The following is an 18,755-nucleotide window of genomic DNA, read 5'->3' on the forward strand; positions in this document are numbered from 1 at the left end:
GCCAGGCGTTAATTCAACGGCATTGATTGCCGCACGAAAGCCCCACCAGTTCGTTCGGGGGAAGGAAACCACCTCCGTCGTCCCTCCGTCGTCTTTCCCCCTTTCCATCTCCCATCCCTCCGTCCTCCTCCGTTGGCTACCCAACTACCTCGTGTCTCGCAGATGGCGAGCTTTCGGATCCGCCGACGTTTCTCCCCTTCCCTCTCACCCCATCCTCGATCGCGTCTTCGACTCTACCTCGCCTTTCTTCGGATACATTTTCTTACTCCTTCGACCTTACTTTTCTTGCCTTAACGTCACACCAAGAATGCTTATTTCTTTCTTTTTTTTTTTTTCTTCTTTCTTACAATCTTCTCGAGGAATATCGTAAAGTAAACTTTGAATGATAAGAGAGATAGAGAGAGAGAGAGAGAGAGAGAGAGAGAGAGAGAAAGAGTGAGACAGAAAGAGAGAGAGAAAGAATGATTTGATTGTTCATGGTGGAGTTTCTCGTTCGATGCAAACGATCGAGATAAATGATTCAAGGGGTGTGGTGTCGAGATGAGCGAGTGTTCACGAGCACAACGAAAAGCAAAGGGGGTGATCAACTTTCGATGGATGAAGGGAACGAGGAGCAGGGCTAACTCTCCGAAAGAAAGTATGGCTCGAGTATGGGGGTCAATCTATAATAAAGCTGGATCCTATCTTCAACGACTAGCGCGAATGAACGTTGGGATCTCTCGTAAAAACAAAAAGAAAATAAAAAGGAAAAAGGGAAGACGCTACTTAAGAATGGATTACGCGAATGAAATCGTACGATCGACGTTAACCTTAAGTATATAGATATCGCGTGTGTGTGTGTATATATATATATATATATATATATATATATATATATATATATACATTTTTTCTCGTTTCATTCTGCTCGTTTTCTTGCATCACATCGAATCATTTATTATTTTTATTTAAAACTTACGTAAATGAAGATGTCTTTCCTTCTTTTTAATAACATGCAACACAGAGTTTTGTGAGAAAATAATCAAAACGTAAGTGAAAATAAACAAAAAGAAAAAGAAAAATAATAAAAAAAGGATGAGAAAGGAATCCCTATAAATTTTTCTTTTCCCACGACATATGAAAATAAAAATAGTACCGAATGAGTCGTAGACATAGCTCCTTTTACCGAAGTCAAGGCGGTCATCGTTATTCCGAACGATTGAACGCAGTTGTTAGCAATCGATGATTCGATCGTCGGAAGTCGAGGAACAGCAAGAGGGGAAAAATCGTATGCGGTGGACGAAGGATATAATAATAATTCGTGTTCGTAGAAAATATGTAAGAGACGAATGGTGATCGATGATTCTTCTTTAACAGTTATCACTTGCAGTCGATCGTAGTGGATTACAAAGGATAAACGGAAACGTACTTATTTAGTCGAGTTAACAACGAAGGTATGGATTTAAATATGTATATAAATACGAAATGGAAATTATACATTCGTTCTTCTCTAACCTTACGTACACACACACACACACACACAAGGGGAAAGGAAAACCCCTAGGGTCACTCAGGTAAACCATTATTACGTTACACGTTAAAATCACCTGTTCGTCTACCTGTTACACGCGCTTCAAGGCTCATAAAGCATGTTGTTGTAGCACGCACGAGGTAATCCATTCTAACCCTTTATGCTAATCGAGCAAGGGCGTACGTTACGCTAGGGTGATTTTTATCGCGAGTAACATTTTAAAAGCCGCTCGTTTAATGGCCTGCGAAACGGATCATTTTGTAATCTATCTGTAAGCGTTCTATAAGTCTCTAAGAATTTAAGAGATTGACTAAAAAAGAAGTATAATTTAGTGTTAACCGAGGACTATAAATTCTCTTGGTAATAATTTCTCATACGTATATACGTATGTTTGTATATATAATACATATATATATATACATATATACATACATATATAGGACCTCGTCATACGATATCCGCTAGCCAGTGTTTCTTCCGGAATTCGTAATGGTTACTGGTCAGCGCAAACAATAGAAAAATTATGTTCACGAGACTTCCCTCGCGAGTTTCGCAATCTTTCCTCGCAGTTTGATCGTGCCACGGCACAAGAGTTCGCGTCGTTTATTCAGAACACATGACGAGCATTGGCGAAAGTATATGTAGGTTAATACGTATACGAGTGAGAGCACGTGTAGACGCGAAAAGAAGACGCATTCACGAGGCACGAAACTACAACAGTGGGAGAAGCTACGCGTCGGCAAACTTTCTCGATTTAGGGATGATTTGCGGGGTCTACACGAGCCTCTTTCTTTTCAAGAGAAATGCTGCTTGTCTTATATCTCTCTCTGTCTCTCTCTCTCTCTCTCTCTCTCTCTCTCTTCTTTTTATTGGAAAGACACAAGAGGATAATAAATTAATATTATATTTTATTTTGTTAGAAAATTTTTCTTAGAATATAATAGATAAACGTACAACCTATCGATACACATGTATGTAAGTACACACTTTCGGTCACGTCCTTTGTAGAACGAGCAAAGTTAAGTATTTGTAAACATTTCTTTGTAAATACTTACAGTAAAGGAAAGGTCGAAGCTATACTTCTGTTTAAGCGCTCGTCACGTTAAGATGTATATGTATGTACGTACATATGTATATAATGTACGTATATAATATATCTATGTATATACATATCTATATAATATAAATATATAATGTATATATATATATATATATATATATATATATATAATTCGTTATCGTGAGATACAAAATAATAAAATTATTTAATAGATCAGGTATTTCATAAGTCCTACAATTAGTTCGCAATCTTAAAAGTTAATCCTACGGGAAAAGTGAGGTCATAAAGGATGGGATACGAAAAGGAAAGAAGATAGAAAAGGGAGGAAAAAGGAAAAGAAAAAAAAGTTCATATTACTTAATAATGCCGAGTGTTCTTAGGCCTATCTAGCGAGCGCAGATGGATAGAAAGAACAAGCTAGGGGTAGTCTCGTCATAAAAGACGCCTGTAACTCGAACATAAAGCGAATTCGAGCTTTCTCGCTCCGTCAAACGGAAGGTTTCTTTTAATTAAACTACCCCTCTTAGCTTCTCTCTCTCTCTCTCTCTCTCTCTCTCTCTCTCTCTCTCTCTCTCTCTCTCTTTCCTCCTCCAATCCCAAAAGCGAGACTTTCGAGACATAACAAGCGCGTTATCAGCGTTCGCCAGCGTTTCGACCCTCAACCTCTAACATCTTCCAGCCCTCCGCTTTGCTTTTAGCACCGTTTCGAGTCACCCTTCACTTCTAGTCGAGCTTTTTTCCTAAACTTATCGATACTTTGCGAGGATAAAAAGTCACGCGTTGCGTCCACGATCGGCCAGAAAATTCTCAAATATATCATCATGAAGAAGATAACGTCGGACGTAGGAAAAATGGAAATTTTCCTTTTAATCCTCGAACATGTTATATTTTCTTATTTCGGAAAAATGACTTTTAATATCTATCGGAAGAGGTCAGTAGTACCGTTACGATCGAGCTACAATCCCTTGGAGGAAATGCCCTCTTTATTATCTATCAGAAGCAATCTACCGAACACTTTCCCTTCTTCTTCTTTTTCTTCTTCTTATTCTTCTGCTCTCTCATCTTGTTCTCATCTTGTTCTCATCTTGTTCTCATCTTGATCTTTTTCTTTTTCAGAATTCTCTGTCGAATCAAACAAACGTATTGAGAGGTCAAATAATCGAAGTTAATGCTTATTAAAATTCGTTCCTTGCACGACACGTTTCTTGAATCCTCAAGAGCAGATAAAGAAAAGAAGAAAAGTTTCGTAGGTTCGAGTTGACTTCTTTTCAAACTCGCTAGGTATGCCTCGAACGTCGTGGCGTATAAACTGCTCGGCTAATTTAGACTGACTGTTCCGTGAAATTACCGGGGCACGCGCGTAATGAGAGGGTGAATGGCGAGGGTTATCCATCCCTCGAACAGTACCCGTCTAATCACGGTCGCTCGTTAGCGAATTGAATGCTCCTCGAATCGAATCGAATCGAATCGAATCGAATCGAATCGAATCGAATCGAATCGGAGCTACGAAAACGCGAGAAGAAGCTTTTTATCGATGTACGTGAACCAAAAAAGAGATTGCTATCTCGCGTTTTTTACATTTTCTTAATAATAAGTAAAGGCAAACTTTGGATCTTACAAAATTCGAAATTGTAATTATTTTTATTACGGGAAATAAAATTAAAAAAAAAAGAAGAAAAAGAAAAAAGAAAGGGAAGAGAAAAACAATATTCATTTCGCATCGATTCACGCTCGGCAATGAAATGTTAAGCACGCCTTTGACGCGAACTCATAGCCCGCTCTCGTCATACTCTCCGTGGAATTATTATCGCCACGATAAAATATAGTTTTTAGTGTATTCACGGTCAGGCCGATTCGCTCGTTAAGAGGATACACTCGAATCCTTGCATTTCTCCTCGTACGATCAACGGAATCCCAGACATAAGTTCGTTCTACGTGCTAATAAATAAATCGATTAACATTTAAATTCAACGAGGAAGCCAAATCGCTATACCTAATTACATCGGCAAACAAGTACGTGGTTGGATTAGCGATAGAGATCTCGATGACTCGATGTTGCAAGAAATGGTAATCATTGGGATCGTTCGAGGAACGAGTTCGTTATGAACTCGAATGTATGTACGTTGATAAATCGTGTAAATGAGGGGTTGCGTAGAAAAATGTCAATGATACTCCTTGAATTATTTATTCGAGCTAAGCTCGACCGACAAATTTTTCATTTTTTCACGTTCCAAGATGATCGTTTCTCGCTATAGTTCTGCTAATAAAATTGTATGTTCTCTCCTTTCAGATCTCGCTCTCTCTCTCTCTCTCTTTCTCTCCCTCTCTCTATCTATCTCTATCTCCATCTCTCTTGCATTCTTCGCGACGTATGCGCAGGATGCCGATGGCGCTTCTTCGAGAAGAAATCAAAAGTCGCGAGAGTTTTTCTCGACGGATTCCAGAGTCGAGCTCGAGAGCGGTCGTTCTCGTTGTCTCGTCCTCATCGGCTCTTTCTTTATCTCGCTCTCGATCCTCCTATGAATATTCATCCCCGCGAGACTTATGCAGAACGTTTCCGACCAAGCAAAGAGGATCTACGAGAGAAAGAGAAAGAGAAAGAGAAACAGAAACAGAAACAGAGAAAGAGAACAGGGAGGAGAGAAGAAGGAAAAGGGCAGATGATCTCGATCGGCACGTTCTACCTCGAAACAATCTCGATCGTCTTTTTCCCAATCACTGGACTTTCTTGTCCGACGATCGATTCCCAGTACTCTTTTCGCTCGTTCGCTCGAAGGTGTATAACTTCGTACGGATCTCCTTTAATTAACGAGGAATCAATCAATGGCCGTACTTCGTGGAATTCCGAAGAAAAGCGACGATGGAGAAGAATAGAAGCAGTGAAATAGAGAGAAAGCTTCGAGCAAGAATCGACTCTTCTTACGTCTTTCTGATCCTCTCTCGATCATTCTTTTCTCTTTCTCTTTTTCCCTCTCTTTCTCTCTCTCGCTCTCTCCCTCTCTCTCGTTCTCTTTCTCTTTCTCTTTCCATCTCTGTTCCTGGTTTTACAAAATGACTTATCGCTTCGACATGGTACATCTGACGTAAATAAAAACTCTGCTTTTTTTCTTGTTGTTGTTGTTGTTGTTGTTGTTACTGTCATCCGTAAAGCATCCTTATCTCGTCGTCTCGTCCGCTATCTCTCTCCCAATATCTCCCCTCAGAAAAAAGAAAGAGAAGGACTTTGATCCTCTAGAAAGGTCAATTTAAAGAATTAAACAATTTTCAAAGAAGGACATAGAAAAAAGCAAGAGAGAAAGAAAAAGAAAGAGAGAGAGATATATATATATATAGATATAGGGAAAGAGAAGGAAAGAGTCATTTCCTAACTCGATCTCATCGCGACGCAATCCAAACTTGATACAAAAGAGAGTTTCCATTCGATCCCCGTGTTCTCGGAAGGTCAAACAGTAACGTTTAAAGCGATGGACTTGCCCCTTCCCCTCCCCTCCCCTCTTCTTCCACGTACTCCTTCCATTCCGTTTTCTCCTTTGGAAGGGTCACCGAAGACCTCGCCAAATATTTGGTTAGTCTTTGATGGGCTTCGAGAAGAGACAAGGAAGAGGCAACGAATGGAAAGATAGGAGAAGTCGCGCACGATCGAAAAGGAAAGAGAACGGAGGAGCAGTAAAAGAAGAAAGAGGAGAAGGATATGGAGGTGCAAGAGGGAAAGAGGACGCGTGCTGAGCTCTGTGAGCCTTCCGTGAGCCTCCTGTGAGCCGTTAGAAACGGAGAATGTTGGGCATTTTTATTGGTTCCAGCTTTGTCTCTCTCTCTCTCTCTCTCTCTCTCTCTCTCTCTCTCTCTCTCTCTGTCTTCTCGAAAGTCGGCAAGCCGATCAGCCGGACAGGAGAATCGACGAATCTCTCCGCGTGTGTTACCTAACACATAGGTATTCCTTCTGATCGTTCGACCGTATGAAACTGAGGACCTTCTTCCTTTTTTCTTTTTTTCTTCCTTCCTTCCTTCCTTCCTTTCTTTCTTTCTTTCTTTCTTTCTTTCTTTCTTTCCTTTTTTTCTTTTACTTACTACTCATTGTTACCTTTTCCCTTTCGACTCACCGGAAGATATGTTCAAGGTCGATTATTAGTACCCTCTAGTAAGAGCAGATGATATCCTTTGATTTTTCCTGAATTATCTAAATTTTTCTACGGATTTCAGTAGGAAACATTTGGATGTATTTAATTGCGAAAAAAAACGACCCTCTTATGTCTCGTCTTACCGAACAAATTGCTTCGAGCAGAATCGCCAAAATACCGGAATCGAATTACTTAGCTTTTTCGACCGATAATATTATACTTCCTTAATCTCAAGATATTGAATTCCTAAACGATCTACGTTTTGAAAAATTTGAAGAGTAACAGCAAGACATTTATTTTTCATTCATTTACACTTCGACACTTTGCATAATAAATGTCTAAATTTGAATCGATAATTTCGACAAAAGTAATGAAATGTTTGTGTATAAAAATATATGCTTTCACCTTGAAGGTATAACGGAGCTCATTCCTGTATCTCCTTTGCTTCGTACCCATGTTGATCCCCGCCACCGTACAATAACATTCCTCTCCTTCCGCTTTTGTATTTTGTAAGTCAATTCGAAACATGAATCGTATAATAATTCAGCGAAGCTAAGGAAAATACGACGGATATTATTCGTCCTGCCTAGACAGATTTACCCAGAAGCTTTTGTCCGCGCTCCATATTTATACGAAGAGAAAAAGAAAGAGAAAGAGAGAGAGAGAGAGAGAGATAAAGAACGAGAAAGAAAGATTTCGAATTTACCCAATTTTCTTTTTTTTTCTATTCTTAGAAACACCATTCTTTCAAACGTCATTATCATTTTATAGAACGATCGTTGGTCTTCTATAGCCTTACGTTATTGCGAGGGTGTAAATAGGAAGAAAAATCTCACACAAGTAAGTTAAGCTTTTGCGTAAAATTATACCGTCGGTGGGCGTGGAATAATGTATGTAGTTCGCCCTGAAATCGGGACTAGTTGCAATTCCAATGAGAGAACTGAGTGCTAGGTGAGCTTCGTATCTCGACGGATTTCTGTCTTCTGCCTTCTCATACATATTGTGATTACATTCGAGAAAGTTAGGACGATGGGAGAGAAGAGAAAAAGAAGAAAATGCAGCGCGCGGGAGAAAGGTTTCGAGAGTTTATAAATATTAGAAACAAACAATAACGATAATGTGTATATCAATTTTACGATTCGATATCATATATTATATTTAAATATTGTATAATTTATTATAACGTTTATTATTTGTATTTACGTATTAATTTATATACATACATATATATATATATACATACATATATCATATATATATATATATATTTGTTATTTTTCTTTTATAGGATTTTCAATAGAATTTTCTTAACATCAAGCATCGATATCTTCCTTTTTCATTCAGTATCGATCGAAAAGAAGAATTCTGTCGGCCGTTAGATATCCTGGGCAATGCTAAATAGTAAAAACATAATTCTGTGCGCACGCGTGGAAATCGCTTTATGGCGCGGAATAATGGCTCGCATTCACGGGTAGCCCTCATAACTCTCTTCCCTATATTGCGCTTTTCGGAGATTGCACGTGGCACTTCGTTCGTCGATACGCCCACGCTTCTGCCTCGACATATTTAACGCAACGCAACGCTGTAGTATCGTGATAACGGCAAAGAACGTCGTTAGAAGAAGAAGAAAAAAAAAAAGCATAATAAAATAAAATAAAACAAAATAAATAAGAACGTTTAATTCTCGACAGAAATTTCATCGTACGTAGTGATATCTTTTAGCGAGAGAAATCGTTAAGAGAAATTAGTCTGACTTTAAGTGACATTGATGTATGATGCACGGAGTTAACTGATAGTCGAATTCTTTTTGTCTTGTCTTTTCTTTTTTTCTAATTTTTTTCTTTCTTTTTGTTTTTCTTTTCCTTTTTTTTATGTGTATTTCGTTCATTAAATAATTTGGAGATTGTAAATCAAATTGACAGAGGACAACATCCATGATACTGTCGTACGTTCGAATCGGTTTCGAGTAATTAAAAGCATTACCAGAATACAGTACGAAAGTTACATGGCAGTAAGGCGAACAAAGAGGACGGTTCCGGTTCTCTCTCTCTCTCTCTCTCTCTCTCTCTCTCTCTCTCTCTCTCTCTCTCTCTCCCGTTCTTCGAGTCGAAATTCGATTAGCAATTACCCACACATTACGTTCGCTCATTAAGTCCGTTTCGCTGCTAAGTACGGGAGTAATTAAGAACGCCTGCATAAACGCGTAGAATACCGATAAGTGCGTGTAAATGGAAATTTGATTCCAATCTCGTTCAATGATACATCTAGTCAATTAACTATGCTAACGGTACTCTCACTGCTCTTAATAAAAAAAAAAAAAAAAAAAATTCGTTTATTTTATACTTGTAATAATTCTTAGAATCTACGAACGAGAAGATATTGATCGTTAATCCGAAATTGTAATTAGAATTCTTGGCATGGAAAAAGAAAGAAAGAAAGGAAGGAAGGAAGAAAAGAAAAAAATAGAAAAAGAAAAAAGAGTGAACATGGTGATGGAAAGGGATTCGGTGAGGGCACTGCGTTAGTTGGCGGTACACATCAAGGGAAACTCTTCCTTCTGTGAAGGACGTCCCTTCGATGGAACAATTACTCCGAAGGCGAGTGCATAAATAACGAGAGAAAGGATGCCGCACAATGAGCCCGATTTACATTAGCTTGGTGACGAGATAAAAGAAAATAAATAAAATGGCTAGCGCCAAAAAGAATATAACAAATTCTCTTACGAATCCCTAAAAGCTCAATTTTATCGCGCACGTATGTAAATACTTTATTCGATTTTAATGTCTAACGAGAAAGAAAAAGAGAGATAAAAAGGGCACATTTCTAAGATTTGAAAAAAATTCACACATGGATCGTTTGATATTTTATTCGAATTGACATGACCCATTTGGGGTTGTTCTAATATCGATGAGAATGAAAACAAAAAAAAAAAAAGAAAAACAAAAAGAAAGGAAGAGATGATGTACATATAAATCAGTGATCATGGAGAAAAAAGAAAGATAAGTTTTTAATATTTGTCAAAAAAAATATCAATAATTTTCTGTCAGGAAATTAAAATTAGAAAATTGAAGCATGATCACGAAGAAAAAAAAAAGATAAGTTTTTAATAGTTATCGAAAAAAAGGAACGAATAATCATCTTTTGTTAGAAAATTAATATTTTCGCAGAAAAATAATCAGAAACGATACTTATTCTTAACTCGTATAAAATATGATCGTCAAATAAGGAAAAGTATCGGCATTCATATTACGTGGAAAAACAAAGTAATGATAATACCATTGAGTAGGAGGTATGCTGGTCAGAAAGATCTCTGAATAAAGTTTTTCTTTTGGTGGGAGTGAAATTCTCGTGTTGATGGTACATGCGTGAATGTGCATATGCAGGGGATGTAGAAGACGCAGGTGCGGCCACTTAAGGCGCTTACTAACTTCTTCTCTTATTGCTTTGTCAAGAGTTCTTGCGCTCTCGGTGCTCGTGTAAAAACAAGAGGGAAAAAATATTCCAAGATAAGATAATATAATCAAACTTTAACGTAATTTCTAAAGTAATTTATTATGTGAGGATACTCAAAGAGAAATATCATATTTATATGAGAAAATTGAAAGATAAATATACGTATAGATATTTGAATAATATGATACAATATAAGATAACTAAGTATAGAAAAATATATGTTCATTGTGTATAAAAATGCTCGTTACGATCGGTACAGTAATCACAAATCGTTATAGAAATGATCTTAGAAAATAATGATGGTTTGTTAGGCGCGAAGAGTCGTCGAATATTTGAATCGTCCATCGTACTCTAAAAATCATAGTACAGGGGTGCTAGGACCGGGTGGACACGTCGTTGAAGTTCGGAGGGTTCCGTAGACCGCCCCTTTCGAGATCAATAATACCATTCCTGCATTGGCGCATGCGTTTTCGTACTGGTATCTCTTCTTCTTCCTTCCAACGTTCTAGCTGGTTTCCACCCCCTGCGAGCTATGCTCAGGACGACACGTACCCCTCCATGCAACATTCATAACGCCATCAATATTATACGCGCGAAATAATAACCTGTGCATTTATTATAAGGGAATAGGGGAAAGAAGTTTGCGTGAATCCAACGAACGTATAGAAACGCATGTCGATAAAAAGAAAAAGGAAAAAAAGAAGAAAAGAAGGAAAAAAAGAAGAAACAAAAAATAGAAAAAATAAATAAAAGCTGAGCGATCAATCGAACGATAAATAATGCGTGAAAAAGACGATTTACAAATCCGTTATGATCCTAGCAAAGGTCATTCATAAGGTATATCAGAATTGAATTTTTGATGAAATATGTAAGATTATATAATACTTCGAATATTTCTCGATCAAGGCGTATTAATTAATACAAAAGTGGTATGTAAAAATAGTAGAAAAAAATAGTAGAAAAATTGTAGAAAAAAAATAGAAAAAAAAATAGTTGAAAAAATTGGTGTTAATCGTAATGGTAGAATCGTAATAGTAGAAAAATAAATTCATATTCTCTCTCTCCCTCTCTCTCTTTCTCTCTCTCTTTCTGATTATTAAATTCATAAAAATAGGGCTATAACTCTGATAAAGATATTTATTGCAACACGTTATCTCTCGTCAAGCTAGTTTAGTAAACATCTTAGTAAAAGATCTCGCACTCGAGATAATAGTTTTCTGGCAATAACGCAGTAGCGTTCGAAGCATCCTTTCATTTACAATGTTTCACTCTCGAAGAAAAGTACGTTTTGTTTCTTTTATATACTTATCGCTTTAATATCGCACAAGTTTTATCGTTATCAAGGCTATTATCTTTTTTTTTTCTTCTTCTTCTGTTATGAAGCAACATTCGTAGATAAGGTCCGCGATGAATTTTTGTATGTTTCGATAAATTATTATTGATTACTTGAATTGATAATATCGAAGTTTTGTATCGTCTTACTTCGCATTTCAACACTTCAGTGCGATTTATAGCGATGCATTGAGTTTCAAAACGTATTAAACCATTTTCATTATTTTTTAATAAGAAATTATTTTGATTATTTTTACAAAATATCAGATATTCAATTGTCAAGAGTAATCGTACATGAGAGATTCATCGATTCTAATTTTTTAAATGATCTTACTATTACCAGTCACATATAATTGTAAGAAACCCAAGTTCCTGCGGCAACTTGCTATATTCCACTTCGTCATGGCCAGTAAAAAATATAAATCTTTGTTCAGCAAAGAGAATAGAGATTATTTTATGAGGTAATTATATATCCTTCGAGACTTTAATTATTATAACCTTAAATGAAACGAGAACGATTGAAATAATACGTTATATGTATATACTTATCATATTGTTTGCGTAGTCACTTAAAGAAGGATTTAATTCACGTGGCCGTGAACGTGAATTAAATGCATTCTCGTGGAAAGTTTTCATTATGTCAGATCGCATGGTCGATTATCAACAGAGAACGATATTCTTGGTTTGCGTGTTTTCGTGCTAAAAATCAAAGTGTCTATAGATTTCGTAAAAACGATGCGAACGAGTTCGTGCTAGTTTAGCAACGTTGCATTTATCGTTTCCTCGATTTTTATTATCGAACCACTCTTTAAGTACACACTTCTGGGGACCGGTATTCAACTGGATGATACCTATAGCAACTATAGCAGACACGCGAAAGCATCCGAGGATCATTAGCGGCAAGATGACTTTGGGTAAGTTCGAACCCTAGCTCTCATTTCGAAGAATTCTCTCGGTTCTCGTAATAATCGCAACGGACAAGTTCGGATAACGATCGCGTTTCTAAAAATGACGAAGAGAGAAAGTAACGAGGATGAGAGAATGAAAGAAAAGAAAAAAACAATTACTCTTTCATTTTCCAACAATATTTTTACTCTTGCATTATATTTTTCAGCACTAACGTTATATTCGCTGACGTTCATGAGATTTGCCATGAGAGTACAACCAAGGAACATGTTACTTTTCGCATGCCATAGTGTAAATGCAGCGGCTCAATTAACACAAGGATGTCGGTATCTCAAATATCGTTATGGTACAAAGCCAGAGGAAGGAGAATGATATTATCCGATCGTAGAAAAAGGAATGAAAATACAACGATACTTTTATTATGAAAATTGAATTAGTTCGACCGATCAATTATACGCGTACTTTCATTATACGAAAATAGAAATTCATAGAATGGTACGAAAGGATAAAAGAGAAAATCCAAACGTATCGACAAAGACGAATGCTCACGGACAAGTTCGTGGAAAGAAGAAAGAAATAAAGGAAATAAAAAAAAAAAGAATAAATAAATTAAAAAAAGAAAAAGAAACGAAAGGAAAGCATAGAGTAGAGTATCCACTCTGGTTGAACGGTATGTCGAACAGAGGAGACATAGAGCGTATAAAGAGAGAGAAAAGAAGATGGAAGGAGAAGGAGAGAGAGAGAGAGAGAGAGAAAGAGAGAGAGCTAGAACTTGTAGTACGTTCGTGTTTTCTTTTTTTCGTAGCTCGTACACCCTGCTCGTTCGGTTTCTCCTTTTTCCAATCGAATCGAAAAGGGCACGAGTTTATTCGCCGGTGGCCCCAATTCCGCTACGCTACGTAGGAATATGTAAGGAGAGCAATAATTTTGCTAGGGTGGCCTCTCTTGCGATACTGCCGCCTCGAGGAGGGCTACTCGATCGTATGGATCGTGCTCGGGGTCATTTTATGGGATCTGGCACGGATCAGACGCACGAATCTATCCCTGCTTTTTCCAAATGCTAAGCCAACGGCTTTCCTTCTCTCTCTCTCTCTCTCTCTCTCTCTCTCTCTCACACTCGTCGGGTAGAGAAAAGGGAAAGGAACATAAAATCCACCCCCGCCTTTCCGAATAAATATATATGCCCTTATTAGCCCTTCTTGGGCTTCGATCATGCGTTACTCCCTCTCCTGTTTCTCGCCTTCGTACTTCTTTGCATTTGTCCAACTAGAATAATATACGCGACACGTCATCCCTCCTATTGGTATTTTGGTATTTTTGAAGAAAATTCTGATATCGTCGGATCGAGAGAATCGAGACTGGGGAAGGCGAAGAAGGAGACGAGAACGTTGAAAGAGGGAGGATTCCTTCGGGACTGATTTCACAAACAAATGCCGACGATTGAATCCTGGCATGTTGCAAGATGGATCGCTCTCTTTGAATCACAGATTACTCGCCGCCTCTTCCTTCCACATCTTCGCGTTGCAACTCTCTCTCTCTCTCTCTCTCTCTCTCTCTCTCTCTCTCTCTCTCTCGTCGTCGTCGTCGTCGTCCTCCTCCTCCTCCTCCTCCTCCTCCTTCTCTTCCTCCTTCTCCTCCATCTTCTCCTCCTCCTCCTCTTCCTTCTCTTGCTCCTGTTACTCCTACTCTTTCGAGTCCCCTCCAGAACGCAGAACGTTCAGCAATTTGCCACATGCCCGGCGAAGGCAGGACTCTCCTTTCCCCGTTACAGAGGCCGACTCCTCGTCGTCACAGATCGAACCAAATCGGCTGGAATTGAAAGGACGAACCAACGACGGAAGGATCCATCGATCGGCCACGATCTTGAACGCGATCTTTCGTTCCTTGCTTGCTTCCATCTCGAAGAAGAGGCCCGTCGAAAGGGACGGTCTTTCTTTCGCGTTAAACTGACAAAGTGTAATCCACCTTTGCTTATTGATACGTCCATCGACGAATCGATAAGCGATTTGATTCTTTTCTCGCTACGAGGATCGTTTTTCCTTTACGAAGACACTGTCTATTTTCTTTTACTTCGGGCCTTATCGAAGGGAAAACGTTTTTAAAAAGCAAGGGCGCCCGTACTCGTCAAGCGAATAACTCAATCGAACGAAAACCACGCGAGAAGCCGCGAGTCACGTCGAGCGTGAAAAAGACGCAACCCTCCGATTGTAAAGTTCTCCCTTGCTTACTCGATACATATGCGTGTGTATGTGTATATATATACATATATATATATATTTACTTACACGAAGTTGGTCCGTGAAAAAACGAGGACAAGAATGTAAGGGAGAGATAAAAAAAAAAAGAAAATAAACCCTCCTCCCTTTTTTCTCGAGTCGCTTTTCGTCGCTCGACGATCTTTAAATGAAGTGCGTTAGCTTATAACAACCGTGTAAAGTCTTCCAGGGTAGATTCGCGCTACCACGAGCAAAATGCGTTCGACTCGAAAAAAAAAGAATCCTTGGTGATACGCGTGGCGAATCTACCCCGACGTAAGAGGTGGACACCCCCAAGGGTGAAATGAATCAAACGCAACCCTCGCTCTATACAAGACATACATTAGACCGAGACAGTCTCGAGAGCATCCTGGGACATCAGAAAATTCGACGAATTTCTTATCTGCCGTGAAAAAAAAAGAAAAGAAAAGCGAAAAGCCTAAATTTCTTTACGCGATTCCTTACGAAAATTGTAGAAATATGGGCTAAACACGAGGCCTAGAATTCGAGAATATGACGATTCATCTTTGGTATTTTCGCACTGCGAGCACGTTCGCGAACAAGTCTTATCGGGCAAATGCGATATTTATCAAGAAGGGTTTTCCGTTCCGTACTTATACCTTGTTATCGTGTGTTCGTCAACCGTGAACATTTTTTTTAATCGACTTAAGAATTTTAAGATGTAACAGCTGTTACTATAGGAGAAAATCATTTCTTTTCGTTTTATAAAAATATGGTTTATCATCCCATGGGAGTGTCGCCCATTTTTCGTCTTCTTTCTTTATGGAAACCTTCGAAAGAACCTATCCTACAGTTTTATGAATCATTCACTCGTTGAGACCAAACAAAGGATCTTGACGAATAGCTACGACTCCCGAAACTTTCCGACGAATGTAATTTTGATAAAAGTCATACGATTCACCCCAAAAATTAGTTTTCGATCTTTCGTAGAAACGTATAAAGGAAAAAAAATGTCTTCCAGTTGTCGAAATCAAACAGAAAGGCAAGCCGTTTATTTTTCCATTCGACGGCTCGGTCAAACGAGATAAAACATTTTGCGAAAATTCTATCCTGCGTAGAAAACACATTTTCCAAGAGAATTCGATCAGGAGGCAAAGTATTACAACGTCGGGATAACAACGTAAGATACATACTCGAAAGTTGAACGCTATAGGAAACAGTTATTCCTGGTGGATTCATAAAAAAAAAGTTCTCGAGTCAGCCCTCTAAAATAACACGGTACCCGAGACGAATGGTACACCATAAGCTCCTGAAAACGGCTCGCGTTAAAAAATCATAAGGGTTGCGATCTAGCGTGTCATCCCCTTAAATACTTTCCGGCATTGCGTGTTTTCTCTCTCTCTCTTTTTTTTCTTTGCTTTTTTTTTCTTTTATTTTTGGTCAAATCAGGAAACTCGTTCGTTGGTTGAAAATTCGAAATAAGAAAAAAATATCGAATTATGTAATAACTAGGATGACTCACTTGGCGGACTCGAGATTCTATTACTTTAAAAGTGGGCGGAAAGTGGTAAACAAGTGCCATCGAAACGACTCGAAACCCCAGAGAGTGAGAAAGCGGAAGAAGACGCCGCGGAAAATACGCGCGCGTTTCGTAAGCGAGCGCAAGCGCGAGCTAGAAGACCGATTTCAGAGAGCGACGATGGTTTATGACCCGTAACGCTTCGAGCAAGCCCCTTCCTGCAAAGCATCCATCCACCTTCTCTCTCTCTCTCTCTCTCTCTCTCCCTCCCTCTTTCTCTCTCATTCTCTCTCTTGGCGCAACGTGACTCCATCCCTCCGTAAACTCGATCCAATATATTAGGGTTAGCTTCCATGAGAAGAAGCTATCGATGCTGTTGGCCGGAATCGACGTTTTCAACTTTTCGATCTGGGAACATCGAATCTAATCGATTTCTCTTTGAATCGTCTTTTAATTTGAATTTTTTTTTGTTCTTACAACGTTTTGAGAATGGTCTAAATCTTCATGTAAAACTTCGAGACAGACCTTTTCGATTTCTCAAATCCTTAAAACTTGAAACTACCTTTCTACGATTGCTCGAGATAAGGGGTGGGTCCGGTAGGTTTGGAGATTGGGGTTGGCAACTTTGAAGGATATTTTTTATTCATGTGACGTATTCGAGGGCGCGGAAAAAACACATTCTCCCGATCAGAGTCAAAATGGAGACCGTCATAAGAACGTTGGTCCTTACATTCTGCAGGATGTTCAATTTTAAATTTTCTTCGACCAATGCCTATACTCGTTCTTCGCGTCGCAAACATGGAAGCTTTAGTCATAAATTTTCGATTTTCTTATATAGAATTATCGAATTGTTTGAAATAAAATTTATTCTCAATATAAAAATGAATATCTGTACTATAATGAAAAAAAATATATATAATATTACGTGCATGCAATATATATATATATATATATATATATATGTGTGTATAATATTACGTGCATACACACATACATATACATACGTACACACATACATATACGTACATACATACATACATACATACATACATACATACATACATACATACATACATACATACATACATACATACATACACACGTATATATATATATATAAATGTTTTGCAATCTATCTCGGATAATATATTTTATTAAATTATCGGCAACGCTATAACATTAAATATAGTACTAGGAGAGCAAGAGGTCGAAAGAGGAGCGAACGTTTCGGTATCGCCTCCGGCCATTAAAGGTTTTATCGATTATTTATATGCAGCCACGTTACACAAACGAGGTGCGCACGTAATTTCTCTGGCACGATCGCGGCGTACGCTTTATCGTTCGTATCGCAAACGGCAAGTATGAAAAGTGAGGGTTACATAGTCGTTTCGTCTTTCTTACGACAAATAGTGAAATTAAAAAAAAGAAAAAAAAGAAGCTCTTTTACTAATTGTCCGCTCAAAATCGAAAAGGGTCAATGAGAAAAATTGCAGAAAAAGTCGAACCGAGTATTCCCATAGGATATCAACGAAATCCTGCGGATCGAAGCTTTTTCAAATATTTAACAGCAATATCCAATTTCGTCTTATGTATCCGTGTGCCTCTTCATGCCTGATTCGACGGAACCGTCATTCGACTAAAAGCTATTCTTTCTATTACGATCCCACTTATTATATCCCACAAATCGAATGGCCGGCCAAACTTTGATATTCTTTTTTATTAGAATATCGATCACGTCGATATCGATTTCGTAAATCGATCTTAGAACTTTAACGCATTGAGAACGATAGAAAATGTTTTATTTGGAACGCAAGAAAACGATTTCCTTGACGTTGCTTTCGGCTTTATCGACGTTCATCGAAACCCTTTTCGCTCGTTAGCTTCAAACGTAAAGAGAGAGAGAGAGAGAGAGAGAGAGAGAGAGAGAGAGAGAGAGAGAGAGAGAGAGAGAGAAGGAGTAGTAAAGGCTATCAATGACACGACGATATGGCTCGTCGGTTTTAATAGCGACAGCCCAGTCGGCCGGCTGAAAGCAGCAAAATGGAACTTCTAAATGGATAAGATATAAGAGTTACACTCGAGCGAAAGGAAGAATTAGGTGTCTGATGTATGAGACGCCGTCGTCTCTGCTCCGGCTTCCGGAGAAACATGCGCCGCGTAAACGAACGAGAAAATAGAATGAATTTCTAGAAATTTTCCAATCTACTCTTTGTTTAATACGAAATAACTCATAAGTTAATGATTATTTAATTATTTAAGGAATCTTAAGAAGATTATCTCGATAAAATGAATATTATATTGGAAGGATTACTTACTCTCAATCTTGAAGATGCGATCTCATGAGAAACGAAAAGGGAAGTTGCAAAGGGAGGGAAGAAAGTCGTCGGTAGGACACAGGGTGATGCATGTGCCTTGTACGAAAGGAGTCGAGCTTGGAGGCCGAGGAAACGAGAAGGTTGGGTCGAGAACGTGATCCTGTGACTGATCCGTGAAAGCGTGAAAGGGTTTCCACTCCTTTTTCCACCCCTTTATCCACTCTAGAAGTAAGACGGGGGTGTCGCGAGGCGACGATCAATCACTCTGTGTCACGAGCGCTGCACACCCCCTTGCACCCCCTATCCGCTCACCGTCCTCTTCCTCT

The 18,755-nt window shown here is 38.5% G+C and overlaps 2 protein-coding genes across 2 annotated transcripts in view; one reads left to right on the forward strand and one right to left on the reverse strand.

The window, feature by feature from the left end:
• Positions 1 to 18,755, reverse strand: part of LOC122631751 (zinc finger protein 525-like) — a 46,967-nt gene that overhangs the window by 23,707 nt on the left and 4,505 nt on the right. The window lies entirely within an intron of this gene.
• On the forward strand, positions 11,844 to 12,957 carry LOC122631753 (mitochondrial pyruvate carrier 1-like). The gene is made up of 3 exons (XM_043817815.1): positions 11,844 to 11,934; positions 12,287 to 12,387; positions 12,588 to 12,957. Exons 1-3 carry the CDS (start codon positions 11,876 to 11,878, stop codon positions 12,749 to 12,751), a joined length of 324 nt encoding a protein of 107 aa, XP_043673750.1. The 5' UTR covers positions 11,844 to 11,875; the 3' UTR covers positions 12,752 to 12,957.

Source organism: Vespula pensylvanica, chromosome 9 (assembly GCF_014466175.1).
Source record: "Vespula pensylvanica isolate Volc-1 chromosome 9, ASM1446617v1, whole genome shotgun sequence".
Taxonomy (NCBI): Eukaryota; Metazoa; Arthropoda; class Insecta; order Hymenoptera; family Vespidae; genus Vespula; species Vespula pensylvanica.

Coding starts and splice junctions, on each gene's coding strand:
- LOC122631753 (XM_043817815.1), top strand. CDS start 11,876: ATGGCCAGTAAAAAATATAAATCTTTGTTCAGCAAAGAGAATAGAGAT. Junction 11,935..12,286: donor AATAGAGATTATTTTATGAG/GTAATTATATAT, acceptor CCACTCTTTAAG/TACACACTTCTGGGGACCGG. Junction 12,388..12,587: donor TAGCGGCAAGATGACTTTGG/GTAAGTTCGAAC, acceptor TATATTTTTCAG/CACTAACGTTATATTCGCTG.